We start from the raw sequence: 24523 nt of genomic DNA on the forward strand, positions 1-24523 counted from the left end.
CACTTTCCCCCCTCCAAATATTAAGGGGAAATGTGTGTGCGTCCTATGGAGCAAATGCAGGCTACTTGGCTTCAGCGATAGCAACACGAAGCCTCCGAAGCGCAGAGGGAGCGCTCCCTCCGCCCTCCAGAGGCTTTGCGTTGCTTTCGCTGAAGCCTGGAGAGCGAGAGGGGTCGGTGCGCACCGACCCCTCTCGCTCTCCAGGCTTCAGGGATAGCCGCCTGAAGCCTTTGGAGCGCAGCGGGACCTCGCGCTGTGCTCTGAAGTCTTCGGGTTCCTTTTGCTGAAGCCGGGAGAGCAAGACTCTCCTGGCATTAGCAGAGAGGGAGAGCTGCGCAGCGCCCCTTCAGCGAAGTTTCTCCTGCCGCTTCACTGAAGGGGCGCTGAGCAGAGAGGAGGAGAATTCCCCCCCCCCCTGTTCTCTCCCTCCTATGGTCTGGTGCGTCCTATAGAGTGAAAAATACGGTATTTCTTTACGTTTATCCCTACTTCTAGAGACTCGGTTCCTCCTCCATATGGCTTTTATCTCACTCCCAGCTCGTGAATAAAACTGCTTTTGGGACCCATCTATGTTCATACTTGTTAACTAGATTGTACCTGTTTATGGATATATATTTGGATGAAGGTTTGGTAACAAGTTGCCCTCTGCTGTGGGGTTTGAACTGGGAGCATTGTGCTTTAGCCCTCGATTCTTGTGCCACTGAGGTTGATGACCAGGGGATGGAAGTAAAGGCAGTACCAGGCAGAACTCTATTCCCACATTCCCACTACCTCTTGCTCCTGCTGGTCATCAGTTGATAACAAAACCAGATCCCATCCTGACAAGTAGGGAGGAGGGAGAAATTTGATTCATTTCACATTTACAGTCAAGCCTACTTAATTTGCACTTTCCATAACAATATGAGAACTGAAGCACAGCCATTCTTCTTCAAATTTTGCAATGAAGTATGCCAGCCCACCAGTGTGTATGAATATGCACACACCAGAGTACAGTGTGCACATATAAGTGGGAAAAAACATACAAAATGCATTGTTTTGGGGGAAATTGCTTGGGGAAAGTGTGTATGTTAGACAATATTGCATATAAATGTTTGTACAGTCGTACCTCAGAAGTCAAATGCCTTGTGAGTCAAACGTTTTGGCTCCCGAACGCTGCAAACCCTGGAAGTGAGTGTTGCGGTTTGTGAATGTTCTTTGGAACCCGAACATCTGACGTGGGTTTCACGGCTTCCGATTGGCTGCAGGAGTTTCCTGCAGCCAATCAGAAGCTGCACCTTGGTTTCTGAACATTTTGGAAGTCGAATGGACTTCCAGAATGGAAGAATGGAATGAACAGAATGGATTCTGTTCAACTTCCGAGGTACGACTGTATTAGGAGAAATCTGCAAGAAAATGCTAATGAATTTACATGAGACCATCTTTTTTTAAAAAAAATGCAAACTAATGTGGAAATACAGTTAACTTAAAACTGGGGGGGAAAGAGAAATGAAGCAAAACTGAAATGGACACATTTACCCATCCCTGCTGCACAGCCAGGTGTCCTACTTTACAGACGACACTCCTCCTTTTGAAGGGATATCATAGGTTAGTCTTCTATTTAAAGGTGTTCACTGTCTGAAGAGGTGTCTGGTCCAAGTCTGAATTAAAGATAAAGAATCCTAAGAAGGGAGAGCAGGAGGGGCCTTGAAGCTACTCATCAACAGTTAGCACCCGGACAGCAGACTGAACAGAAACACAGGTCACCCGGTCACAGTCTTCGCTACTATGGTGAGATGCCCTGTATTTCTATTTAAGTTTTAGTAGTTATTTCCAAATAAGTGTCTATACATAAAAATCAACACATGGACTTTTTATGCAAGTATGTGCCCTCTTTTGCCCTCCTCTGTGTTGGCTCATTTCCTCTCTTTTGGTAATGCATAACTGGCATTCTGTACCATGTTCTTGCAGGCTGTATTTTTCGCTCTATAAGATGCACCAGACCATAAGACGCACCTAGTTTTTGGAGGAGGAAAACAAGAAAAAAAATATTCTGAATCCCAGAAGCCAGAACAGTAAGAGGGATCACTGCGCAGTGAAAGCAGCGATCCCTCTTGCTGTTCTGGCTTCTGGGATAGCTGCACAGCCTGCATTCGCTCCATAAGATGCACACACATTTCCCCTTACTTTTTAGCAGGGAAAATGTGAGTCTTATAGAGCAAAAAATACAGTATACTGCTTTCCTGTAGGGCTTACCCACACATACCTTTTGCTCTGCTGTTTGCAGACACAGGTCTACACTTTAAAGCTCCATCCCTGAGTGCCTTTTTCCCTTCTGGAGTTTTCCTCACAAAACCCGGTTCTTAAAGCTGAATCAGAGCAAACAGCACTTTGGGTTTTCAGTGATTCTAGAAATTACAGAGGAAAGGTAAGTGTTCATAAGCACTTACTCTGGGCAATGAATTGCTGAGCTAGCAGGCTATTCCTGAGTTGCCAGGCAATGTGAGCTCCCAGTTTGCCCCAGGTATTTGCTAGCCCTTGAACATGATCTCCTGACACTTTGGACATGTGTTAAGAAGGAGATTTCAAAGGGACTTAGTAGTATTGAATCAGGTATACATATATCTGTGTTTGCACCTGCATCCAGTATGCATGAAAATTACTGTTGCAATTGTATTATACATTTTTCGTTAATGTGATGCATCCCAGGTTTTGAAGAAAATTGTGTTTATTTCCTTGCAAAAGTTAAATAAAAAGACTTAAGGAATTCCCATGAAGAAACTCCCACATCCTCTGTATATGAAGGGAAACATCAGTGAAAGAACCTTATTACAAGTGTAGTCCTGTTTTTACATGTTCCTTTGAAGTTACTGCAAGATAAACAAATAAAAACAACCTCCTCGGATATTTTTTTGCTGCTGAGTTTTCTTTGTCTTGCTCTAATTTTGGGAACCTAGAACAACTTTGCATTATGACTCATTTTTCTAAGGAGAATTGGACTTAATGGCTAGAAGAGGGAGAGAAATGATTTAGCTTATGTATTAGTATGAATAGTCTCCTGTTCTTTTCTTTTTATTACAGACATAGTAGCTATTGTGAACTTGTTTCTAAAGCTCGATATGTTCTATAAGGACAGATGACATTGTAACAGTTTGTGATAGCATTGCTTTCTGAAGGTGCTGCTGAATCTGAATAGCTGAATGTTTCACTGCAGTCTGGGTTATTTGCCATAAATGCCACTCCCAACACAGTGAAAAGATGACCTCTGGCAAAGCACTGGGTTTGTTGGAAGATTTCCCCCCACCTTCCCTTTGGAGACAGCCCAGGAAATTCCAGGTGTCATAATTTTTGGCTCATTGTGCTGCCAGGTTTTAACAAAAGTCCCAAGAGTAGATTGGGCAGAATGTTGCTGTTCAAGAAATTAACAAATTTTATATATAAAGGTAAAGGTACCCCTGCCCGTATGGGCCAGTCTTGACAGACTCTGGTGTTGTGCGCCCATCTCACTTAAGAGGCCGAGGGCCAGCGCTGTCCGGAGACACTTCCGGGTCATGTGGCCAGCCTGACATCGCTGCTCTGGCGAGTCAGAGCCGCACACGGAAACGCCGTTTACCTTCCTGCTAGTAAGCGGTCCCTATTTATCTACTTGCACCCGGGGGTGCTTTCGAACTGCTAGGTTGGCAGGCGCTGGGACCGAACAACGGGAGCGCACCCCGCCGCGGGGATTCGAACCGCCGACCTTTCGTTCGGCAAGCCCTAGGCGCTGAGGCTTTTACCCACAGCGCCACCTTTATGAACTTTTTTTTAATGTTATAAAAGAGAGAGACTCTTGTTATTATCCAGTTACTATTTGTGTATACATATTGTATACTGGATTGAATGGAGTGAAGAAGGTATGCAGTTGGATTATAAAATATGAAAATCGGCATCACTGCTGCAATATTGTAGGCATAACCCCATCTCTTGCATTCTCCATCCCATGAAAATCTCCCCTCCTTTTCAGGATTCAGCATGGTGTAGCATAACATCTGCAGTGATGCTAATCATAGCTAGTGTTATCCAGGATTGCCTTTAATCTAGATTTGCAAGCTAGGAATCAAGTTTATTATTTCGTGAAAGTGTCTCTCAAGATATGATCTCCCCTGTTGATTGTCTTCATTCTGTAAGTCCATGGCAATGAGTAAGATAGTTATTATGACTATAGCCCTGAAATCATAGCATTTATGCACATAGACCTAGTCTAGGTGTGGAAATTGGTTTTTTGAAAGAAGAAGGCCAAAACTGTTTACTAGATAAGAGCAGTTAACTTGTAGGAATCAGGTGCTGCTAATACATTGTGTTTTGGACTTTAAGACAGTAGTCTGGTTTGTGTTGCATACTTGCCAAACCATTGTTTAGTGTGAACCCACAGGCTCTAGGAGAGAATGTTGCAGCTGTGTGGCTGCTCCCTAGCCTTTCCACTGCCACACAGTGCCAAGGCATGGCCTGACTTAGTTTGTTGTCTGACCCCAGGGTCATGGTTTAGCTCTACCAGAAAAACCACAAGCCATAAACCATAAGCTGAACCTTGGTTACAACTAATTCAGAATGCGGCAGCTAGACTGGTGACTGGGTGCAGCTGCCAAGACCACATAACACCACTCTTGAAAGACCTACATTGGCTCCCAGTATGTTTCCGAGCACAATTCAAAGTGTTGGTCTGACCTTTAAAGCCCTAAATGACCTCGTCCCAGTATACCTGAAGGAGCGTCTCCACCTCCATCGTTCTACCCAGACACTGAGGTCCAGTGCTGAGGGCCTTCTGGCGGTTCCCTCATTGCGAGACGTGAGGTTACAGGGAACCAGCAGAGGGCCTTCTCGGTAGTGGCACCCACCCTGTGGAACACCCTCCCACCAGATGTCAAAGAGAACAATAACTACCAGACTTTTAGAAGACATCTGAAGGCAGCCCTGTTTAGGGAAGTTTTTAATGTTTGATGCTGTACTGTGTTTTTAATATTCTGTTGGGAGCCGCCCAGAGTGGCTGGGGAAACTCAGCCAGATGGCCGGGGTATAAATAATAATAATATATTATTATTATTATTATTATTATTATTATTATTATTAGTCTGGGGAAAGCTAAACCATGAGCTACAGTTAAACCAAACAATGTCTTAGATTAGTACTGCTGCAGAATGAATGAGAAGGAGCAAAGAGACCATGATCTCATATCCAGGAAACCACACGCTTACACTTAGCATGATCTGTTAATGATTGCTGTTAATAGCTTACAATTACTGTGGTTTTAGCTTTTTATTAGCAGGAATTTTTCAGTGCTGAGAATTTGAAGAAACAAAAAAGTATGTTGTTGGTTTTATATATATATATATATATATATATATATATATATATATATATATATATGTGTGTGTGTGTGTAATTTATGAGTTTTAGGGCCATGTGCCTGTTGTATATGCATGTACACACCAACTCAGGACTCTGACCTGACCCAGCTCCAAATTAATCTGCTAATGTTTAATTAGGGAAAATTTGGTCCGCCATCTTGATTCAAAATGATGCCCAGCATCCAAACATAGATGAAGTCCATCACCTCTTCTTCAGGAACATTTGTGCCAAGTTTGGCAACCATTTCTTGAGAAGCATCCAAATTGGAGCAGGTTGGAACTACCCCCACCAAACTGGGGAACAATATCTTCAGACCTGTCCAAATTGGTGCAGGTTCGAACCCTTAATGGGTCTGGCCCTGTAAACCTGAAGGAGTGTCTCCATCCCCATCGGTCAACCTGGACACTGCAGATGACAGTACAAGTGGCTGAGAAACTTTCTTGTTCTGTTATATGCAGCCAGAGCAATTAGAAATCTAGACCATTTTCATGCAATCTGGTATAAATGTATTGAATACACAAATGTGCCAGAAACTGAACACGCACACTGCATATACATGGAAGACTCTGGGATGATTTAATTAGATGAGAAAGAAAAGAAAGGTAGCAGACCGCTCAAAGCATTCTAATGTCAAGTGGTGTTCTTGTTCTTGTTGTTATCATTAATCATTACATTTATATACCACTCTTCATCCAAAGATCCCAGGGTGGTTTACATCATACAGTAGTCCACCCCACTGTTGTAACCGTGTATGTTGAGAAGAATTAGATTATCTTTCTTGCATTGCACCATGACACATTGCTTGTACAGTGGCACCTTGGTTCTCAAACTTAATCTGTTCCAAAACCAAAGCGTTCCAAAACCAAAGCGTTCCAAAACCAAAGCGTTCCAAAACCAAGGCACACTTTGTCATAGAAAATAATGCAATACGGATTAATCCATTCCAGACTTTCAAAAACAACCCCTAAAACAGCAATTTAACATGATTTTAGTATCTAACAAGACCATCGATCCACAAAATGAAAGCAACAATGTACTGCAGTCACACAATCCATCAATCCACACAGTCACAAAAACAAATGAAAAGAGACTCAAAAACAAAAACACAAAATAAATAGCAAAAACAGACAGACCTCAGCGTAGCACTCAAAACACAAGGGTGGCACTCAAATGAGAAGTGTAACACTCAAAACAGAGCACGTTTGACTTTCGAAAAAAGTTCGCAAACCAGAACACTTACTTCCGGATTTGCAGTGTTTGGGTTCCAAGTTGTTTGAGTACCAAGGTGTTTGAGAACCAAGGTACCGCTGTATTACTGTAAGTATTTTCCTGAAAGGCACTGTTTTTGTCTGTATGTTGATAATGTTATTTCTTGCAAAATGTTTTTGAAAAAACAGCACAGTCAAATACAGCCCCCAGTCAGTTCTCTCATAGCATCAGAAGAGTGTATCTGTACTTTTATCATGGAACACAGACATTGGGTGTGGCTATTTTCTGCTTCTGGGGTGTGGGTGTGTGTCTCTGTGTGCATTTGTTTCTGTAGCCAAAACTTCAGGCATTCCAAGCATGTGTCTTTTTCTTGAGGGAAATCTTTGTCACTGCCATGTGTACAGAGAGATCTGGGTTTTCACCTTCCCATGCCATCTGGACTGCAATTATTTCTTCAGACCCTAGCCATTTAATTTGGTAGTGTATTTTATAACTGCTAATACTCGGTGCTTCTATAGTTCCCGAGAGATTCTCTCTTTGCTCATAGCCTCAAAAAAGGGGGGAGGAGATTAAATGCCTTGTAGTTTCTCAACAACTTTAAACATTAAATTTATTCTTAAGAAAAATTTATTTTCTTAAGTTTGGCCAAAGCTGGAAAAAGGAAAAGGAAAACCTTGTCTGCACTTAGCACTAAGAACAGGAGCCTTGGTAGCCAGGCTAACATTTGTGTTTGCCAAAATCTCTGCCCCTTCAAAGGACAAGGGTTTTGTCTCTGACATATCACACTGTACTTAGCACAAATGTGGGGAATGTGGACTTGTCTCTCTTCTAGCCCCGTTATACAACCTTTAGAAGTTCTTGAGATGTCTCCAGTTCAGTTATGACTGTCTTCATCCTTGTCATGCTATTCTGAGACACTCAGAAGGCAGTGAAATATTGCACTCTCTTTTTAAGCGCAAGTTGTGATTTGCCAAGGAAATTAAGCATGGCTCGGTTTATCTCTGCTGCAGTTTATTTATGTCCACATTATTTTCTATTTATGCTACCTTATTTCACTTTTATGCTGTTAAACTTTGTTTCGGAATGGCCTGATGGCTAGAAATCTCACTGTGCTCTGATTCACTTCAAAACCTGGTACAATGTCAAGTAAAGCCCAATCCTTCTCTAGGCTCCAGAAAATGGGACGCTCGCAAGTTGAAATGTTGTCAGGAGAGTAAACGCTGTACTCACAAGCACACCTGTGAACCCCTGACCAAGAAGCAGAGCTTTGCTTTTAGAAAGCAAAGTTCTGAAGCGGAGGACAAGTTTAATGCTAATGGGTTCTTGTTGAACCGCTGCATGTGATTATCAGTTCAGAAATGGCACAATGATAAATAGCAGATCGTGTATCTCACTGGATTTGACTAATGACATTGCCACTGCAGCACCCTGGCTTCTCTCTTCACATCAGGCTTGTTTGCTTTTCCAGTTCATTACATTTCTCCTGTGTAGCAGTTTTATGACCCCCTAAGGTCAGTGAGATACCTGTTATTAGGAGGAGCAGGGAAGAGAATGCAAACTATAGTGTTAATTTAAGATGGAAGTCCATTTTGATTTCAGTATTTACTAATGCTGAGATTAACTATTTGGGAGGGGGGAATATACAGTGATTGCCAAGTTGTGCATTCATGGGACTCTGCTACATTAGTCAAACGACAGCGTTATAAATGCATTATAACACTGTGACATCAGATGGCGCTGTAGAGCTGAAATCGCAACTGTCAGCTTTCAGTTGTGGATCGAGGGCCCGACCCCCGCTATGTGAAATAAACACACAAGGACACGTGATATAAGGTTAATGGGCAAGAAAAGGCCACAACTTTATTGATTACAGTAGTGAAAAGGTATTGGCTTAGGCATTGGATGACTATAGGAGGTGGGTTTATTCAACAGTAGGTGGAGCCTGTTGATGCTAATCCAACTATAGGCTCACCCCTGATGTCACCGAGGGTCGTGCCATGGCCTCCCGCCAAGCAGGCATCGGACGGAATACACGACCGCCAGATTCCTTTAACGGAATAACCCACGGTAGATAGCATAGGCGATGGCCACACCTAGCCCTTGACACACATGAATCCAACGCCTAACCTACCCACCAATACCACAAAAGTTGTGACGATTGCTACGAGGTAGGCAAAAAAACCAAAAAGCCTAATGCCAAATGGAAAAATTCCTACCAGGCCCCCCAGAAAACCGGGGCGACCAACCTAAGGTCCATAGCAAGGCCAAAAAACCTAGACCCTGAGCTAAATGGGAGTGGAGGGTGGGTGACTCGCTGCGGGACGACGACGACTGTGGAGGAGGCGGAGCTGGAGCCGCAGCATTAAGCTGCTAAACACGCCCCCCGGAGACACCTGGTTGGCTGCCTCCGGTGGGCGTGGGCGCCAGCCAGGTGAGGAGGGGCGGGGGCTAAGGCCCCCGGCCAGGGGCGGAGCTCGGGCTCCCGCCCACAACCACTCCCCTCTCTTCCAGGGAGGAGAGTCTTTGTCAGCTTTACAACTTTTTTTGCAAATTGTTTCCAGAGCATTCTTTATAGCTGTGTAGATCTAGCCTTGGTTCATACACTATTAGTAGTCGAACAACTTGAAGCAGCTTTAATTTCACTGCGGAGTATGGGCACACATCCAATCAAAAGATCTTTGCCCAGACAACTATGTTTACTACAAAGAATACAAATTCCAGGCAACTGGGACAAATAAACAGCCTGATTTTTTAAAAAAACAAAACAAAACAATGGACCAGAGGTAATTTGGATTCATCAAGAGTTCAACGAATTGTTGTTGATTATTGGTAGTTTGGCTATCTTTATAAAACCAGGGATTGGTTTCTAGAAGAAAACTAAAGGTAAAAGTCCTACAAGGAGTAAAAGCATGCTTGGTCAAATGTTCTGACCAGGAGGCAAAGAATAATAATGATAATAATAATAATAAATTTTTATTTATATCCTGCCCTCCCCAGCCAAAGCCGGGCTCAGAGTGGCTAACAACAGTAAAATGTTACAACATTCTAAAATCATTTCATTATAAAATCAGTTCAAATCAGATTAATGGCAACCATTGGGCTAGAATTCTGTGTGGATTGCCAAAGGAGGGGGTCAGGCTGTGCCCTGGCCAAAGGCCTGGTGGAACAGCTCTGTCTTGCAGGTCCTGCGGAAAGATGTCAAGTCCTGCTGGGCCCTAGTCTCTTGTGACAGAGCATTCCACCAGATCGGGGCCACAGCCGAAAAAGCCCGGGACCTCCAAGATGTTTTTGTTTGAAGACCGTAAGATCCTCCGTGGGACATACCAGGAGGTCCCATAGGTACGAGGAAGTAAATTGGACTTAGAGAATGAAAGAACCCTGCTGGGAGAGGACCTGAGATCCAGCGGCGACAACTGGAGAGGAGAACAAGAAGCCATGCTGTGAGGTGCTAGTGAAATTTCTATAGGCAACTTGCTTTTGCATTAGTCCCATTATATAAGAAAGGGTAGAGGCATTTTATCATTGTTATATTTGTTTAGAACATTTCTGAGCTGTTCCTTGCAAGATTCTTCATAAGAAATCAAAGTTGTGTGTGTGTGTGTGTGTGTGTGTGTGTGTGTGTGTGTGTGTGTGTCTAGTCCTGCCCTTAGTCCCTCTGTGCTGAAATCTAAACAGAGCAGAATTAATTTTTGTTTGTCCAGCACTCCCTTTTGAGATTAACATTCCTGTCAGTAATTGTTTTGCAGTACTTGATTCCAATGCTACAGTGGCCTCAAATCAAATTGCTATTCGCTTACCTGTGGCATCAAAACCTACATCCAAACCAGATTGTTCTGGTCGTTGATGGGATCAGCTGTAGATGAGTGAAGACTGAATTTTGCATATTGGTTCAAAAATAACTAGTAATACTTTTTCAAGTAAAGCAGGATTGTGGGATGGGGATTCGAAAAAGCAAAGAAGCCAAGAAGGTGGCAAATGAGCTGCAGAGCTTCACATGAGGTTTGAAATAAATCAGCTTCTCCTTTGATGCAGGCCCCCTGGTCCTTTAAGGCTGCAATCCTAAACATAGGTAAAGGTAAGACTGGACTGTTAAGTCCAGTTGTGAACGACTCTGGGGTTGCAGTGCTCATCTCGCTTTACAGGCCAAGGGAGCCAGCGTTTGTCCACAGACAGCTTCTGGGTCATGTGGGCAGCATGACTAAGCTGCTTCTGGTGAACCAAAGCATGTCATAGAAACGCCGTTTACCTTCCCACCGAAGCGGTACCTATTTATATACCTGCACTTTGACGTGCTTTCGAACTGCTAGGTTGGCAGGAGCAGGGTCCGAGCAACGGGAGCTCACCCCGTCGCGGGGATTCGAACTGCCGACCTTCTGATCAGCAAGTCCTAGGCTCTGTGGTTTAGACCACAGCACCACCCGCTTCCCTTACTTACTTACTTACTTACTAGCTAAAAAGTGTCACTGAACTCAGTGTAACTTACTTCTAAGTAAGCATAATGAGATTGTGTTGCACATGATTCTAATTATTCCCCGTTTAAATGGTCTCTTTTCTTTATTTAATTCCCATAAAGAGAATAATAGGCTGATTCTTTTTTATAAGTCAGTCATTTGAATGATTAGTTCAGAATTTATAGAGCTGCAATTGAGAAACAATTTCTTTTTCAAAAAAAATATTTTTGTAATTAAGAAATAATAAACCTTAGTTGCACTATTCTTGTATATAGCAGACCAAATGTACTGCAGATAGCAACAGCCAACAAAGCATAAAGGATGCTAGAACAAAATTGCAACACTGTGTTTTGTTATTGAGCAGAAATGCCAGATGTACTAAGAATAAAGTTTAAAAAAATGAGAACACACAATAAAAATGGTAAAATGGACAAACAACACAAAATTTATTACTGTATAGTAAAAATGCAAGACTGCCATCATGCTACAATTTCAACAGTTGCCAATAGGTGGCCATGGCAAATCCAGCATGACAATAGCCAAACAACAGGCAGGCAGGTGAGCAGGCAGGCAGCAAGTGGGCGAGGTGAGCTGTATACGTGAGAGAAGAGGGAAGAGGCTTTGTGCAAAGAGAGGGGGGAGTGGTTGCCAGGTGTGAGGCAAGGTAAATTAGCAAGGGGTTGGTAGGTTTGGCTGGCAAGAACAGCAAATTGGGTGGCAGCCCCCTAGTACATTACCAAAATAGCACTTGAACTATGTCAAACAAGCATAGCTTAGATGCGGTCTCAAGTTTATTCAATTTTAGTACAGTGGTACCTGGGGTTACAAACTTAATTTGTTCCGGAGGTCCATTCTTAACCTGAAACCATGCTTAACCTGAGGCATGCTTTCGCTAGTGGGGCTGCCACGCCACCAGCGCACAATTTCCATTCTCAGTTTAACAGTATTTAACAGTTCAAACAGTGAATATAACTGAGAATATTAGTGTGAACTCCCTATATACAGATATTCTGTACAGGCATCATACAATAGAGAATACCCTGTAAAAGAGACACCTTAGAACCACCTACACATGTTCTAGCAACCCTGTTGAAATTGCTTCAATTAAATACTTTGATTTTAATAAAAATGTTCCTAGCAGGTTTCAGAAATAGCTATGAGATCCCCCGGTGGCTTCAAAATCACCAATTGGTATGCAGCTGGTTTTGAAAACAAATTTGTTCTTTTGAAAACCCTATTTTTGTATTGCGGAAATACATTACTGTTTGTGTAATACAAAGTGGGGCTTCGTCAAAATTGCATTCTTCATTTCTTTGGGTTATTATAATCTGAAACAAAATGCAGTACAACGCAAGTTTAATTTGAAAGGTTTTAATCAAGAGAGAGAGAAGTGTTATTTAGCAAGCATTTAAGAAAATCTACAGATAAACAAGGATCTCGCTTTGCTGTTGTCTTGCCCTTAGTATACGAGAAATGCTTTATCATATGGGCATGTTTGTGTGCATCAGAATTTGCATTAATATTTATGCTTTTTAGCTCTATTTTTAAAGGCGGGGAGGGGGCATGGTAACTTGTTTAGCAGGGGTTAGTTATTGCATGACTTGCTATAATAGCAAGTTTTAAAATGAAAAAACAACAACCATCCAATGAACAGGTGTACCTTATCTTTTGAAAGTGCCAACATACCTTTAAACAAAAGCTAGCACATGTCGTAAAATATTTATTTTTTGAGATTCTTTTTAACCATTAAAGAGAAATGAAAACCTGCAGGTTTGACCTACAAAGCCGCCCCAAAGTTGGTTCCAATACATACCTGATATAATACCTGGGCCAAGGATGTGGAGCGCTTTTGTGTGTGTGTGTGTGCAGTGCTGTTCAGTTTCCTACTGTGTGGTATGTGAAGGGTGTCTGAGTGAAAGATCCTAGCTACCAAACCTATATCCATTGCTTGGAAATAAGTTTACTGAATTGCATCGGGTCTTTCTTCCATTCAGGATCATGGTGTAAATACTGCAGTACAACAAATAACTGATTTGCTGCTTTAAAATACATGGTTAGTTTTAGGGAAAGCTGCTGTTGATGTTTTCGTGGGATATCTAGCTTCACTGCAGATAGTGGTGTAGCCGTCATTCCTCTCTTTACATGGGTCCCTCAGAGGTTTTATTGTCTAATGTTTGGGGTGTAAAGCTCAGCACCAGGGGAATTTGATATTTCCTGAGGGATGCTGTTGGCTTTTGAAGGTATCTGGTGCTGACTGACTGCTGACATAAGGGAATCCGTCAGAGGAACAGGGAAGGAGGTAATTATTGCCACACACACACACACACACACACACACACACACTTACACAAACCATCCCTCCTACAGCATCTTGCAGCTCCATCTCAAAGCAGTCCCTCAATTCTCCAAACCAGATTTAGAGATGTGGGGGATCACCAAAAAATAAAAAAATAAAATTGGAATGCTGTAGTTGCTCAAGAAGACAGCTCTTACCCTGGACAGAAAGAGGAAGGGGAGTGTTATGTACTGAAGTTCTCACCCTGGGCCAGCAGGGGAATACTGTAGATAGTTTTCACTCAGGTTCACATATGCAAATAAGGGATTGAAAGTGACGTTCAGTGATTGGATAGTTACAGAAAATGGTTACTGTTGCGTTCTAGTGGAGCTCTATATAAGCAGGCTGGCTGAACCCTTCAGTTCTGCTCTGTTCTGGCCTGTGAATAAACAAGAGCTGTTTAAAGAATCGCTGTGTTGTCTTAACAGAGAGGGTCACAATAAATGGATCGTTTCAGCAGTTGTTAAACATGAAGCCACCAGCGTTATGTGAGAAGAATATAGTGGTAGCAGTTTATTTATTTCAGTGGGTTTGTAATCTTAACAAAACACATACATACATACATACATACATACATACATACTTCAATTTATTTGCCTCTCCACAGTTCAAATACTTCTCAAGGCAGCTGACAGCGTAAAAAGAATACATAACTACAACATAGCAAAAGTGGACACAGACAGTAAATTAAACATTAAAAAAGTACAAAACCATGCTGGACAATTTCCACATGAATCACAACAAAATCTAAAATAAAGATAAAAAAAGGAACAGCAACACCTGTCCCTCCTAAACAATACCCCAGTCTGCATAGAAAGATCTTATCCATCTGGCATGGGCACCATAAAATATTTAGAAAATTCTTCATGGATAAGTTATTTGTTTTCTAAAAAGGGGAAATGGGTGAACCTTCTGGTAACTCAAGGCAAAAACTATTGACGTTGGCAATTCCTTTGCAGTATTAGTTTGCTGTACAAGCAGAGACAATACAAAAATACAGATTTTTATGCACCTGTTAGTGCAGATATTAATTTTTCCATATGAACAGTGATCTTGCAATCCCAGCAGCTTAAGGTTTCTAAATCTAGCAACCCTTTGATTGTAAGGTACAGGATTTGTGTAATGTTGCTGTAATGTTATACTGATTCAAAAGATCAAGCGAGAGAAGCCAAAATAGAAAGGTTGGGGAGGGGGAAGCTACAAATGTTGTTTCCTTGCTAAATGTATATAGGTCAAACAGGAAAATATCACAATAACCAACCCAGTTTTTTGCCTTCAGCCTGTCTGAGGTCATGTGGGTTGAAGTCTGACCACTAGTCCGAAAAGGAAAGGCTGTTTGCAAGAGTTCTGGGGTGTGTTTTCCTGGAAAAGGTGAGAGGATAAAAGCAGAACTCTCAAATAAACCTTGTGCCCTATGTGAGACTTTATACACAGACCTTTTGTTTAACTGCTGGAGGCAGATGTTCTTTTCATTTACCTCTCAAATTGGTAGGTTAAAAAACATATAAATTTCATGCTCTGCTTGAATGAAGTGAAAGTAATCCTGTTCTTCTCTGTTTTGCTTGCTAGTGTTAATATTTTCTTGTCCGTCAATAGTAAACATTCTAAATATTGAGGAAACGTGATAATACCAAAGGAATTATTGCTTTACTGTTTAGAATTTGGGTTTGCATAACACAGCTGTAATCTACCATTATGCTGAGGTAGATTCTATAAACTGAGGGGAATGCTTTTTTTAAAAAAGCAAGCCTTGCTTCATTAATGTTCCAGTAATCAGTTCTTTTAATTTTCTAATATCTATATGATTTTTTTGGTTCTACCTTGTGTATATGCATTTTAAAATGTTTCTTGCTATAAAAATTTTTGTCTGCTTTTCTACAATCTTTTATCCATTTTTAATAAAATAGGTTATATTTTGCCTTTATTTTACAGTAATTTCTATTGTTTTTATTTATTTATTAGCTTCCTCCTTTTAAAAAATCAATATCTAATTATATTGATCATAAATACCTGTTTAGTGATGGTATCACTAGAGGGCAGTATTGATTAAATTAGTCTACTGAATAATCAGAACATGACCTTGCATCTTAAGCAGAAAACACCTGTTATAAATCATATTTATTCACTGTGCTGTACTATACTGTGTCCAAATGAGGCTGCATTTCAGAGTGTTGTGTGTACAATCTGTTATAAGCTTCCATTCTTTTTTCCTGAAAATGTTTATTGAACTTTCTTTACCCAGTTAAGGCCAAGACAAATATTTTATATTTTTGGAGGTGATGGCAGTGGGGATCAGTAAATAGCCGGCGCTAGTCTAAAACGTCTGTTGATCAGGTTTGCAGCTAAGATATGTACTCATTTGTTCTTATTGACTTGCAGGTCTCCTGACAAATGCAGCAACAGAGAAGCCTTGTAGGAGTTTTTAAGCTCTGCGTGGGCTACATTCCCTAGTCAAGTTTCACGGCTGTGGATCATCCATTATATGTCATCAACTCAACTGTCTGTTTCTCTGTATTTCATCAAAGACAGCATAATTCTACGTTATGAGCTAAAGTCTGTTCTACCATACTAAAGAGCACTGGACTAAGGAAGAGAGAGAGAGAAATGCTTGGGCATTAGCAATACGAAAACAAAACAAAACACCAGTTAACGTCTCATCTGCGTTTTGCGCCACTGCTGAACTTGATCTGTGGTCATGTTTAAATGGGAAGAGTCAACTACACTGGAGAGTATTCATCCCAATCAGCCTTAGAGAAGACTGTTTTGTCTACGGGAGGACACTAAGGTGCAGGAGGCAATTTCTTCTTGTGCCCTAGACTGCCTAATTGCTTTTATTTTCTTATGTTTCAGTATATACAATAGACCAAAGAGCAAAATCTATTTTAAAGTGGACACGATGTTACTGTTAACAAGGTTATTTGGGTTCAGTAGTATGGGGAACACCTTGCACGGATTCAACTCGCCCAGTGCTGCAATATTGCCCTCCAGCCAAAGTCCTTGTGGAACACTGCAGAAAAGGCTGGAACTGCTCTTGGGGAAAGGTACATGGAAAAACACTAGGGAACAAGGAGGGGAAACGGCCGTTCTTCAACAAGAAAACAGAACTTTGATCAAAAACAACACAAACTGTCTACGCACCACCTTTACTCCTCTGTGCTTAGATTGACTTCTCGTACTAAAAATCATTTTGAGTTTAACCAGTTCAACATGCCTCTTCTATGGTTCCATTTTTTGATCGTTAAAAGTTGGATAATACAGTATTTGCAAAGAGCATGTTTGGTCATCTGTGGCCTATGTCTCATCTGATACACCATTTAGCACCAGAAAGCAAAATCCAAGGGGCGGGGTGGGGGGGAAGTAACACTTGTTTGAAAGAGATCATTAAATGTATTTTGAAAAGCCTAAAGTTATATATTTAACAGTTTTTATATGTTGTATATTTGTAGAAAATCCTATTTAACAATTAACGTGGTAACTCTGACAGTCATGACAAAAAAAGAAAAAAATATGGATCAGAGTTGAGTTGTTGTTTTATTACTTCAGTTGTCTCTGAAGTGACTGGTGTAGTTTGCTTTCTTCCATTGGGACATTCTGGATGTAAAGCATGACCAGAGAGGACTCTGTAGAAAAAGCAAAGAATAATGTTGTTTATATTACATAAATGCATTCAACCATTGCACTGTTAGAAGGCTTTCTCTCTCTTTCTCCCCCCCCCCTTTCATTTTCTCCCTTTTTCCTTTGAGGGGGGTGGTCTTTTGTATACCAGTCAAAAACAGTGTAAAATATTTTAATCATTTACTTCCCATACTGAGTTAAGTTCTTTTTTCTCTCTCTTCTCTCCCCCTCCTTTCCAATTTGGTATAAGGGTCAGCTTGCTCCTTGACGAGATATAGGTGGTCTGTTTGTTTTATCTCATACTTTAGAAAGTCCCCTTGTCCAATATTATGTAGGGCAGTGAAGAGTGCTATTTAAGAAACGAGAGCAGGAAAGAAGATAGAGTCTAGACCAATAACCTCCAAACATGGTACCTTTTTGTCTACTACAAGTATTGCTCACAGTGATATGACGAGGTCAACAAATGAGCTTTCCTCCTTCCCCCCAAATATTTGCCGATATTAAACTTTCCCCCCAGTGTCCACTGTAGTATACTACCTAAATACTCCAATTAACTTTTAGTGTTATGCTAGTTCTATGCTACTAAAGAAAAAAAATATATAGGGATTGTTCAAGCAACCATAGATGAGAGGTATGAAAAAGAAGTTCGTTTATTTAAGACCTCTTCCAATTTTCAGGATTATTTTAATGCACAGGTTGAAGAAACCATGAATTGTAGGTGATAGTGTCTATGAATAAAACATGTACATGGACGGTCTTATTTCATCCTAAGGGTTTTGATCAGTGTCCAAGTAGCAATTAAAGCCCAGCCACTTGAAAAGCATTATGAACTGACTGCACTATAAATGACCAATGTCTGATTCAAAGTGTCATGCAATAAATGATCGCAGATACTTCACCTGTATTACAAGAAATGGAGAGCCAGATCCCCCACTCCGCTGATTTTCTCTTCTGTTATGGTTTCATTTTTTTATTTTTCAAGGGAGTGTAGCAGCCTTATTTAGTAAATACTGAACAAAAAATTAAAATGTTTCAACATTTTTGTTGCTTTACAGTATTCAGTTTTGTGTTGGTTCAGCTAAATTATGAAAAAAATAAAGAAAACCCTTTTATAAGTGAGACTTTTGTTCACTGCTTATGACATCAGACAACTTTCTCAGGAGGGAGGGAGGGGGTGGGTATGTGAGGCTAACGAATCATTATTTTATATGGGAAATAACCATTTCTGGACTGTGCTGAAGTGGAGACTGCAATCATTTCCTTGAAATGGCTCTCAACACAGAAGGATTTGGAAAACACAGGCAGATAACTAGTGTTCTGCTTTCTAAAGTGAACTACCAGCTGATTAGGTTCTAATCAAACTGGCAATTATGTGCATGAAAGTTAACTTTGATTATAATGGTGATTAAAAATCGTTGGCTACGTAAGATCAAAGAAACTTACCCAAGCCTCTCCAGGAGGCATGGGGACCTTTCTAAACAATGTAAGATGGGGGATGCTGGAGAAGAGGAAAATTGCTCTGCATTACCTAATGACTAGGGATGTGGGTGGTGCTGTGGTCTAAACCACTGAGCGTTTTAGGCTTGCTGATCAGAAGGTTGGCGGTTCGAATCCCCGCGACGGGGTGAGCTCCCATTGCTCGTTTCCAGCTCCTGCCAACCTTGCAGTTCAAAAGCACGCCCCCAAAAAGTGTAAGTAGATAAATAGGTACCAATCCGGTGGGAAGGTAAACGGTGTTTCCATGCGCTCTGTTTTCCGTCACGGTGTTCCATTGTGCCAGAAGTGGCTTAGTCATGCTGGTCACATGACCCAGAAAAACTGTCTGCAGACAAACGCCGGCTCCCTCGGCCTGTAAAGCGAGATGAGCGCCGCAACCCCAGAGTCATTTGTGACTGGACTTAACAGTCAGGGGTCCTTTACCTTTTTTACCTAATGACTACAGTTTCAGGCATTCAAATGCATGGTTTTCTCACACTTACCTATGGGAAAAAATGTTTCCTGTACATCCCATGAAAGTCCCAGGATTTGAATGAAAAACATGACTGTATGAATCAAGGTGCGTACCATTCTTTGACTTGTGGGAATGCCTTAGTGCAGACAGCTAGTCATTTCAGTGTGTGAACAGGATGGAGTAGTAGCTTTACTTACTTACTTACTTACTTACTTACTTACTTACTTACTTACTTACTTTACTTACCTTGTAGGCTCTGAAAATAAGTTTTTAGTTTACATGGACCCTACCCAGAAAATTTTAATTTACATGGACCCTACCCATCTTTCAACCCTACCTAGGTTGAAAGATGATGCCCTTTTAATGCATTTGGATCTTCACCATAGAAGGGTTAATTTAGGTTGCAAATCTATCCATACTTTACCTGAGAGTAAGCATTACCTGAAAGTAAATGTGCATATGATTGCGTTGTTAGTTAGCAATACTTCTTTACTTTATCATATGAACTCAATATTACTTTTTTATGTAGTAAAGGTAAAGGACCCCTGACAGTTATGTCCAGTCGCGAACGACTCTGGGGTTGCGGCTCTCATCTCGCTTTACTGGGAGAGGGAGCTGACGTTTGTCCACAGATAGTTTTTCCGGGTTATGTGACCAGCATGAATAAGCCACTTCTGGCAAAACCAGAGCAGCGCACGGAAATGCGTTTACCTTCCCACCGGAGCGGTACCTATTTATCTACTTGCACTGTGATGTGCTTTCGAACTGCTAAGTTGGCAGGAGCAGGGACTGAGCAACGGGAGCTCACCCATTGCGGGGATTCGAACCGCCAACCTTCCGATCGACAAGCCCTAGGCTCAGTGGTTTAGACAACAGTGCCACCCGCTGTGTATGTAGTACCTGTTGTAATTGGCTTAATTTTGTAATTGGCTGAATTTGTTCATTGAGCTGAATGGAGCTCTGCCTTAGTACAATCTGTTTCTCCTTGCTCTCACATTACAGTGGTACCTCGGGTTACAGACGCTTCAAGGCTGGAGCCATATATTATTGACGGTTAGCTCCTCAGTATTCCTCTCTGTTGCTGTGTTGGTTTTTATTTGTTGCCTATAAGGCACTACAGTGGTACCTCGGGTTACATATGCTTCAGGTTACATATGCTTCAGGTTACAGACTCCGCTAACCCAGAAACAATACCTCGGGTTAAGAACTTTGCTTCAAGATGAGAACAGAAATCGCACGGCAGCAGCGGGAGTGGTGCCATTAGCTAAAGTGGTGCTTCAGGTTAAGAACAGTTTCAGGTTAAGAACAGACCTCCGGAACGAATTAAGTACTTAACCCGAGGTACCACTGTACTTTATAATCTGGGTAATCCTGACTGAACCACAATTCTTCCATCCTTGCAAGACTGATGTTCTCTGACTCCAAAGAAAAGAAAATGCACAAAAAATAGGCTAGGAAGCAACCCAATGTGCTCTAATTAGAAATGAATTTCTGCCTAGTTTTCTATGACAGCAGCCTCAGGCAAGTTCCAGAGGCAGCTCCTTCCAAACTGTCTTTCCAAAATGTAGAATTTTGAATGCACAGCCAATATTTGCTTGGCTGTATGAACTGAAATGTGCACTTAGTGTTGTAATGGGAATGAAAGTATTTATTTCCTATTCTGTACGATGAAGCACATATTTTTGCTTCAGAAATGTGTCCCTTTAGATAGCCTTACCTTTTGAAAATGGTCAAAGACACACAGGCAGTTAAAAAACATATTACTAGTCATACTCCCTTTTCTTGGCTGGGAAATTGGTGTCTAATCTGCCATTATGCCTTTGAAATGATTGTGTTTTAAACAGCAGGCAATGGGAAATCATACGGCAGTTCAAACAAAAATGAATGTGAGTAAATGTAGCACTTAGTCAATGCAACTTTTAAGAACTAAAAAACCCGACTTGGTGGATAAGATCGAGATCCATATAATATAGTATTGTGTTTAAATAGCAGCCAACAAGATGGCTTTGGAAGCTCTTAGTCTTTCTGAACAAGCTGGATTTTAAAAACCATTATTTTAAATATTAATTTACTACCACAGCTGTTTAATTCAATCCCACTAATGACATTCGTTATACTCACAGTGGTAAGTATTCTTTATCTATCATATGGAGTCCAAAAGGAAACCATAGCTGAATATATGAATTCTGAAAGACATGTCAGTCTCAACTGATTTATTTCACTGAACTTGAGAGAGGGAATGAGACAGGATTATATGTCTGATCAAATCCAGACATAATTTGTTTCTTCCCTCTTCTGAGGCTCCTAACCATTTGGTGCAACATGAGGAGAGCTTATTAGAAGTATCTTTCACAGGTATGTATTAAACAGATACCCATCACAAATAGAATGGAATCATTATAACAGGCTCTTCCTGTCCATTAAACCCTGTTGCCCCTTCAGTATCCAGCCCCAATCTTCTCCTTCTGAGCTCTCCACAGTGACCCACCACCATACTCTGAACCTTCCTCCTCTGGGGTTTCTCTTGGAGGTTCCTCCCACCATTCCCCTTCGTCCAGCCAGTCCCAGACATTGGTTGCATTTTTGTTAATAATACATAACAGAACCTGGCATGTGGCATGGTCCTTTGCAGGTTTAGCAACAGAAGAAAAAGTGGATGTGTTGAATCAATGATGGCTGAATTTTATGTCACTTTTGCCAATGCACACAGAGGATTGAGATGTGGCGATGGATCCTCTGCTTTGCTGCTTCCCAACTGCCTAAACAATAGTACTCTATGGCAGGGGTTAAAAATGCTCTATCAGTCTGGATCTAGCCCATAGAGCATGGGTAGGCAAACTAAGTCCCGGGGGCCAGATCCAGCCTAATCGCCTTCTAAATCTGGCCCGCAGACGGTCTGGGAATGTTTTTACATGAGTAGAATGTGTCCTTTTATTTAAAATGATCTCCAGGTTATTTGTGGGGCCTGCCTGGTGTTTTTTACATGAGTAGAATGTGTGCTTTTATTTAAAATGCATCCCTCGGTTATTTGTGGGGCATAGGAATTCATTATTTTTTTCAAAATATACTCCAGCCCACACAAGGTTTAAGGGACAGTGGACCAGCCCCCTGCTGAAATTTTTTGCAGACCCCTGCCATAGAGGACTATTGTTTAGGCAATGAGACTCTGGCAACCATTGATGTCATGGTCTCCAACAAACTTGAATCAAAGCACCATGAAGACAGAATGAGTTTCCCTGTTGAGTATATACTTATTACAAACTTGGAGGTTTTGCTGTGAGAGTGTGAACTGGAATTAATCAGTCAAGGCAGGAGTCACAATTGCGGCACCCACAAGTCCCCACGTGCCCACAGAGGGTTCCCAGGCTCTTGCAGGGATCATCCCCACCCCCCAACCTGCTGAAATTAGGCTTGGAAGCAGCATTTTTTTTTAGTAACAAATAGAGTCCACTGTGGTTTGAGCTTGACTGAAGTGTGTTTGGGTGTGTGACCCCCATGGCACATTCTTTAGACTGCAAATGTGCCCACAAGCCCCAAAAGATTGGCGACCTCAAAACACATCCCACAGCAAAAGCTCCAAGGTAACCGTAAGTGTTTATTAAATCATGAGACTCATTTAGTCCCTGTGGCTTGAAAGGCATACCTGTGTTATATAGACATTTTCAAATGTTAGATGGTGATATTCATTCTTAACACTTGTGGGTATATACTTTAAAAAATGATAGTGTACCTCTGAGAGCCTCTACACAATAGGTTTATATAAAAAAAGCAAATTGATTCCCCAACACATATGGTAGAGGGATTTTTTTAAAAAAGAGCTGTAGTTTGGTTAATTGGATCAAACTGCAAATCCCATATTTCTTGTAAGCTAGTACAGCCTTGTGGAGACTGTGAAAAACTCCAGTAACTAGACTTCCATGATAGCAAATGAATTCAACATACAAAATAGGCAGGTTCTCTGGAACGCATGCAACATTTATAATCATCTTGTGTGCATGGCTACATTTTTTTTCTCCCCAGTGAAAAGATAGCTGAGGCATTACTGGGGACAGACAGATCTGTCAATGTGCTTGTTCAGTGTGCAAAAACACGCAGCAATGCAAGTAAAGTGTCAGGCTACATTAAGAAGTGAATATAGCAACTATTGGAACTCAGTTGTCTAGATGCAGCAAATGCCTCCACATTGATGTTGAACATATTCTGCCCAATGTATTATGCATATTAGCAACAAAAAAACAGTTTGATGTGCCACAGCATAACCATTACACCATCTCTCCTATATATAAAATACCTAGCGTTTCCTGAAATGAAAGCTATTCAGTTCCTCGCAGAGACAGCCTGCTCTTTGGGCTCTGACTTTGCAGACTGTTAAGTCAAAGATGGTTGAAGATAGTCCCTGCTATTCATTATTTGGATATTCTCACTTTCTCCTAGACCCTTAAGGCAGAAAAACAGCAGCAACAGGTAAAATGGAGGTAAGTAGTGAGGTTAAGTGTGCTTTTGTTTGTCCTTGTCTCTTTCTTTTTTTTTTTAATAAATTTTTATTAATTTTTCAACACATATTAAAAGACAATACAAAACGATACATAAACAAACAAACATATAAACACGTATAATTTCTTAACCTTCTTTTCCTTAAACCTTCTTTCATCGACTTCCCCATACCTCCTTTTTCTGCATCCCTGTTTTAAATCTTTCCAGCAACCCCTAATTTTAATTACTTATAACACTTCCTTTAAATCCTTTTTCTCGTGTCCAATTGTTTATCGCTGCAATTCTATTTTGCATTACTCAAAACATTTTAACATTCATTAATTTTACAACAGTTCTTAAGATAAACTTTAAATTTCTTCCAATCTTCTTCCACCGTCTCTTTCCCTTGGTCGCGGATTCTGCCGGTCATCTCAGCCAGTCCCATGTAGTCAATCACCTTCGTCTGCCATTCTTCCAGTGTGGGTAGTTCTTGTGTCTTCCAGTACTTTGCTTGTCTCTTTCAGCTCCAGAACATAACAATATTGACTTTTAATAGTAGCACAAGAAAGAAAAGGAGTAACCTAAAGGCTGACCGGAGGATATTTCCGACCTAGAAAAGCAAGCTGAGGACCAATGTTTATGTATGTTAATACACAACAGCCTGAATGAAGTGCACCCATTTACGACTGCCAAGGCAACACCACTTACTGTGAATTACTAACATATTTTGCTAGTACTTTTCTTTCTTCTCTCTCTCTCTCTCTCTGCATCTTTGTCAACAACAGAGTAATATCCAAAGAAGTGACCGAGTTTAATGTTCTGGTACTAAATTAACCTTTTCTTTTCTCCCAATAAAGGTTACATTGTTGAATTAAGCAAAGGCATGCAACTAAAATCCATCCTCCGAACAGGCTCTGAACAAGATTGATTGGAATGATTGATTGCCCTGTCGAGATTTTGAAATGCTTACTGACGTACTCCTTCTTTGTTCAGTGTTCTTTCACATTTAATAAACTCTCAGGATCTGGCATGCATGTATGTACGTTTGCCATAGAAACTAAGCAGGCCTACATTTCCTAAGCTTAAAGCCCAATTGAATCTTTAATTTTTCGGTGTTCTGTACTTAGA

General features: G+C 41.1%; 1 protein-coding gene across 9 annotated transcripts in view; it reads left to right on the top strand.

Moving 5' to 3' along the window:
* The window catches only part of TAFA5 (TAFA chemokine like family member 5), a 340255-nt gene extending 322169 nt beyond the window's left edge, over positions 1–18086 (top strand). For 5 of the 9 annotated variants that reach the window (XR_008332613.1, XR_008332616.1, XR_008332618.1 and 2 more), the window contains 2 exons: positions 1604–1767; positions 15736–18086. Coding sequence is in view for 3 of the 9 variants with exons in the window: in XM_053407479.1 (XP_053263454.1) it covers positions 15736–15772 (37 nt within the window). In the remaining 6 variants the exon portion in view is untranslated. Of the gene's footprint in view, positions 1–1603; positions 1768–13261; positions 13321–15735 lie in introns of those variants that run through there. The other 4 variants (XM_053407479.1, XM_053407482.1, XR_008332614.1 and 1 more) reach the window with 3 other exon arrangements.
* Positions 18087–24523: the final 6437 nt, after the last annotated feature.

This window comes from Podarcis raffonei, chromosome 10 (assembly GCF_027172205.1).
Source record: "Podarcis raffonei isolate rPodRaf1 chromosome 10, rPodRaf1.pri, whole genome shotgun sequence".
NCBI lineage: Eukaryota > Metazoa > Chordata > Lepidosauria > Squamata > Lacertidae > Podarcis > Podarcis raffonei.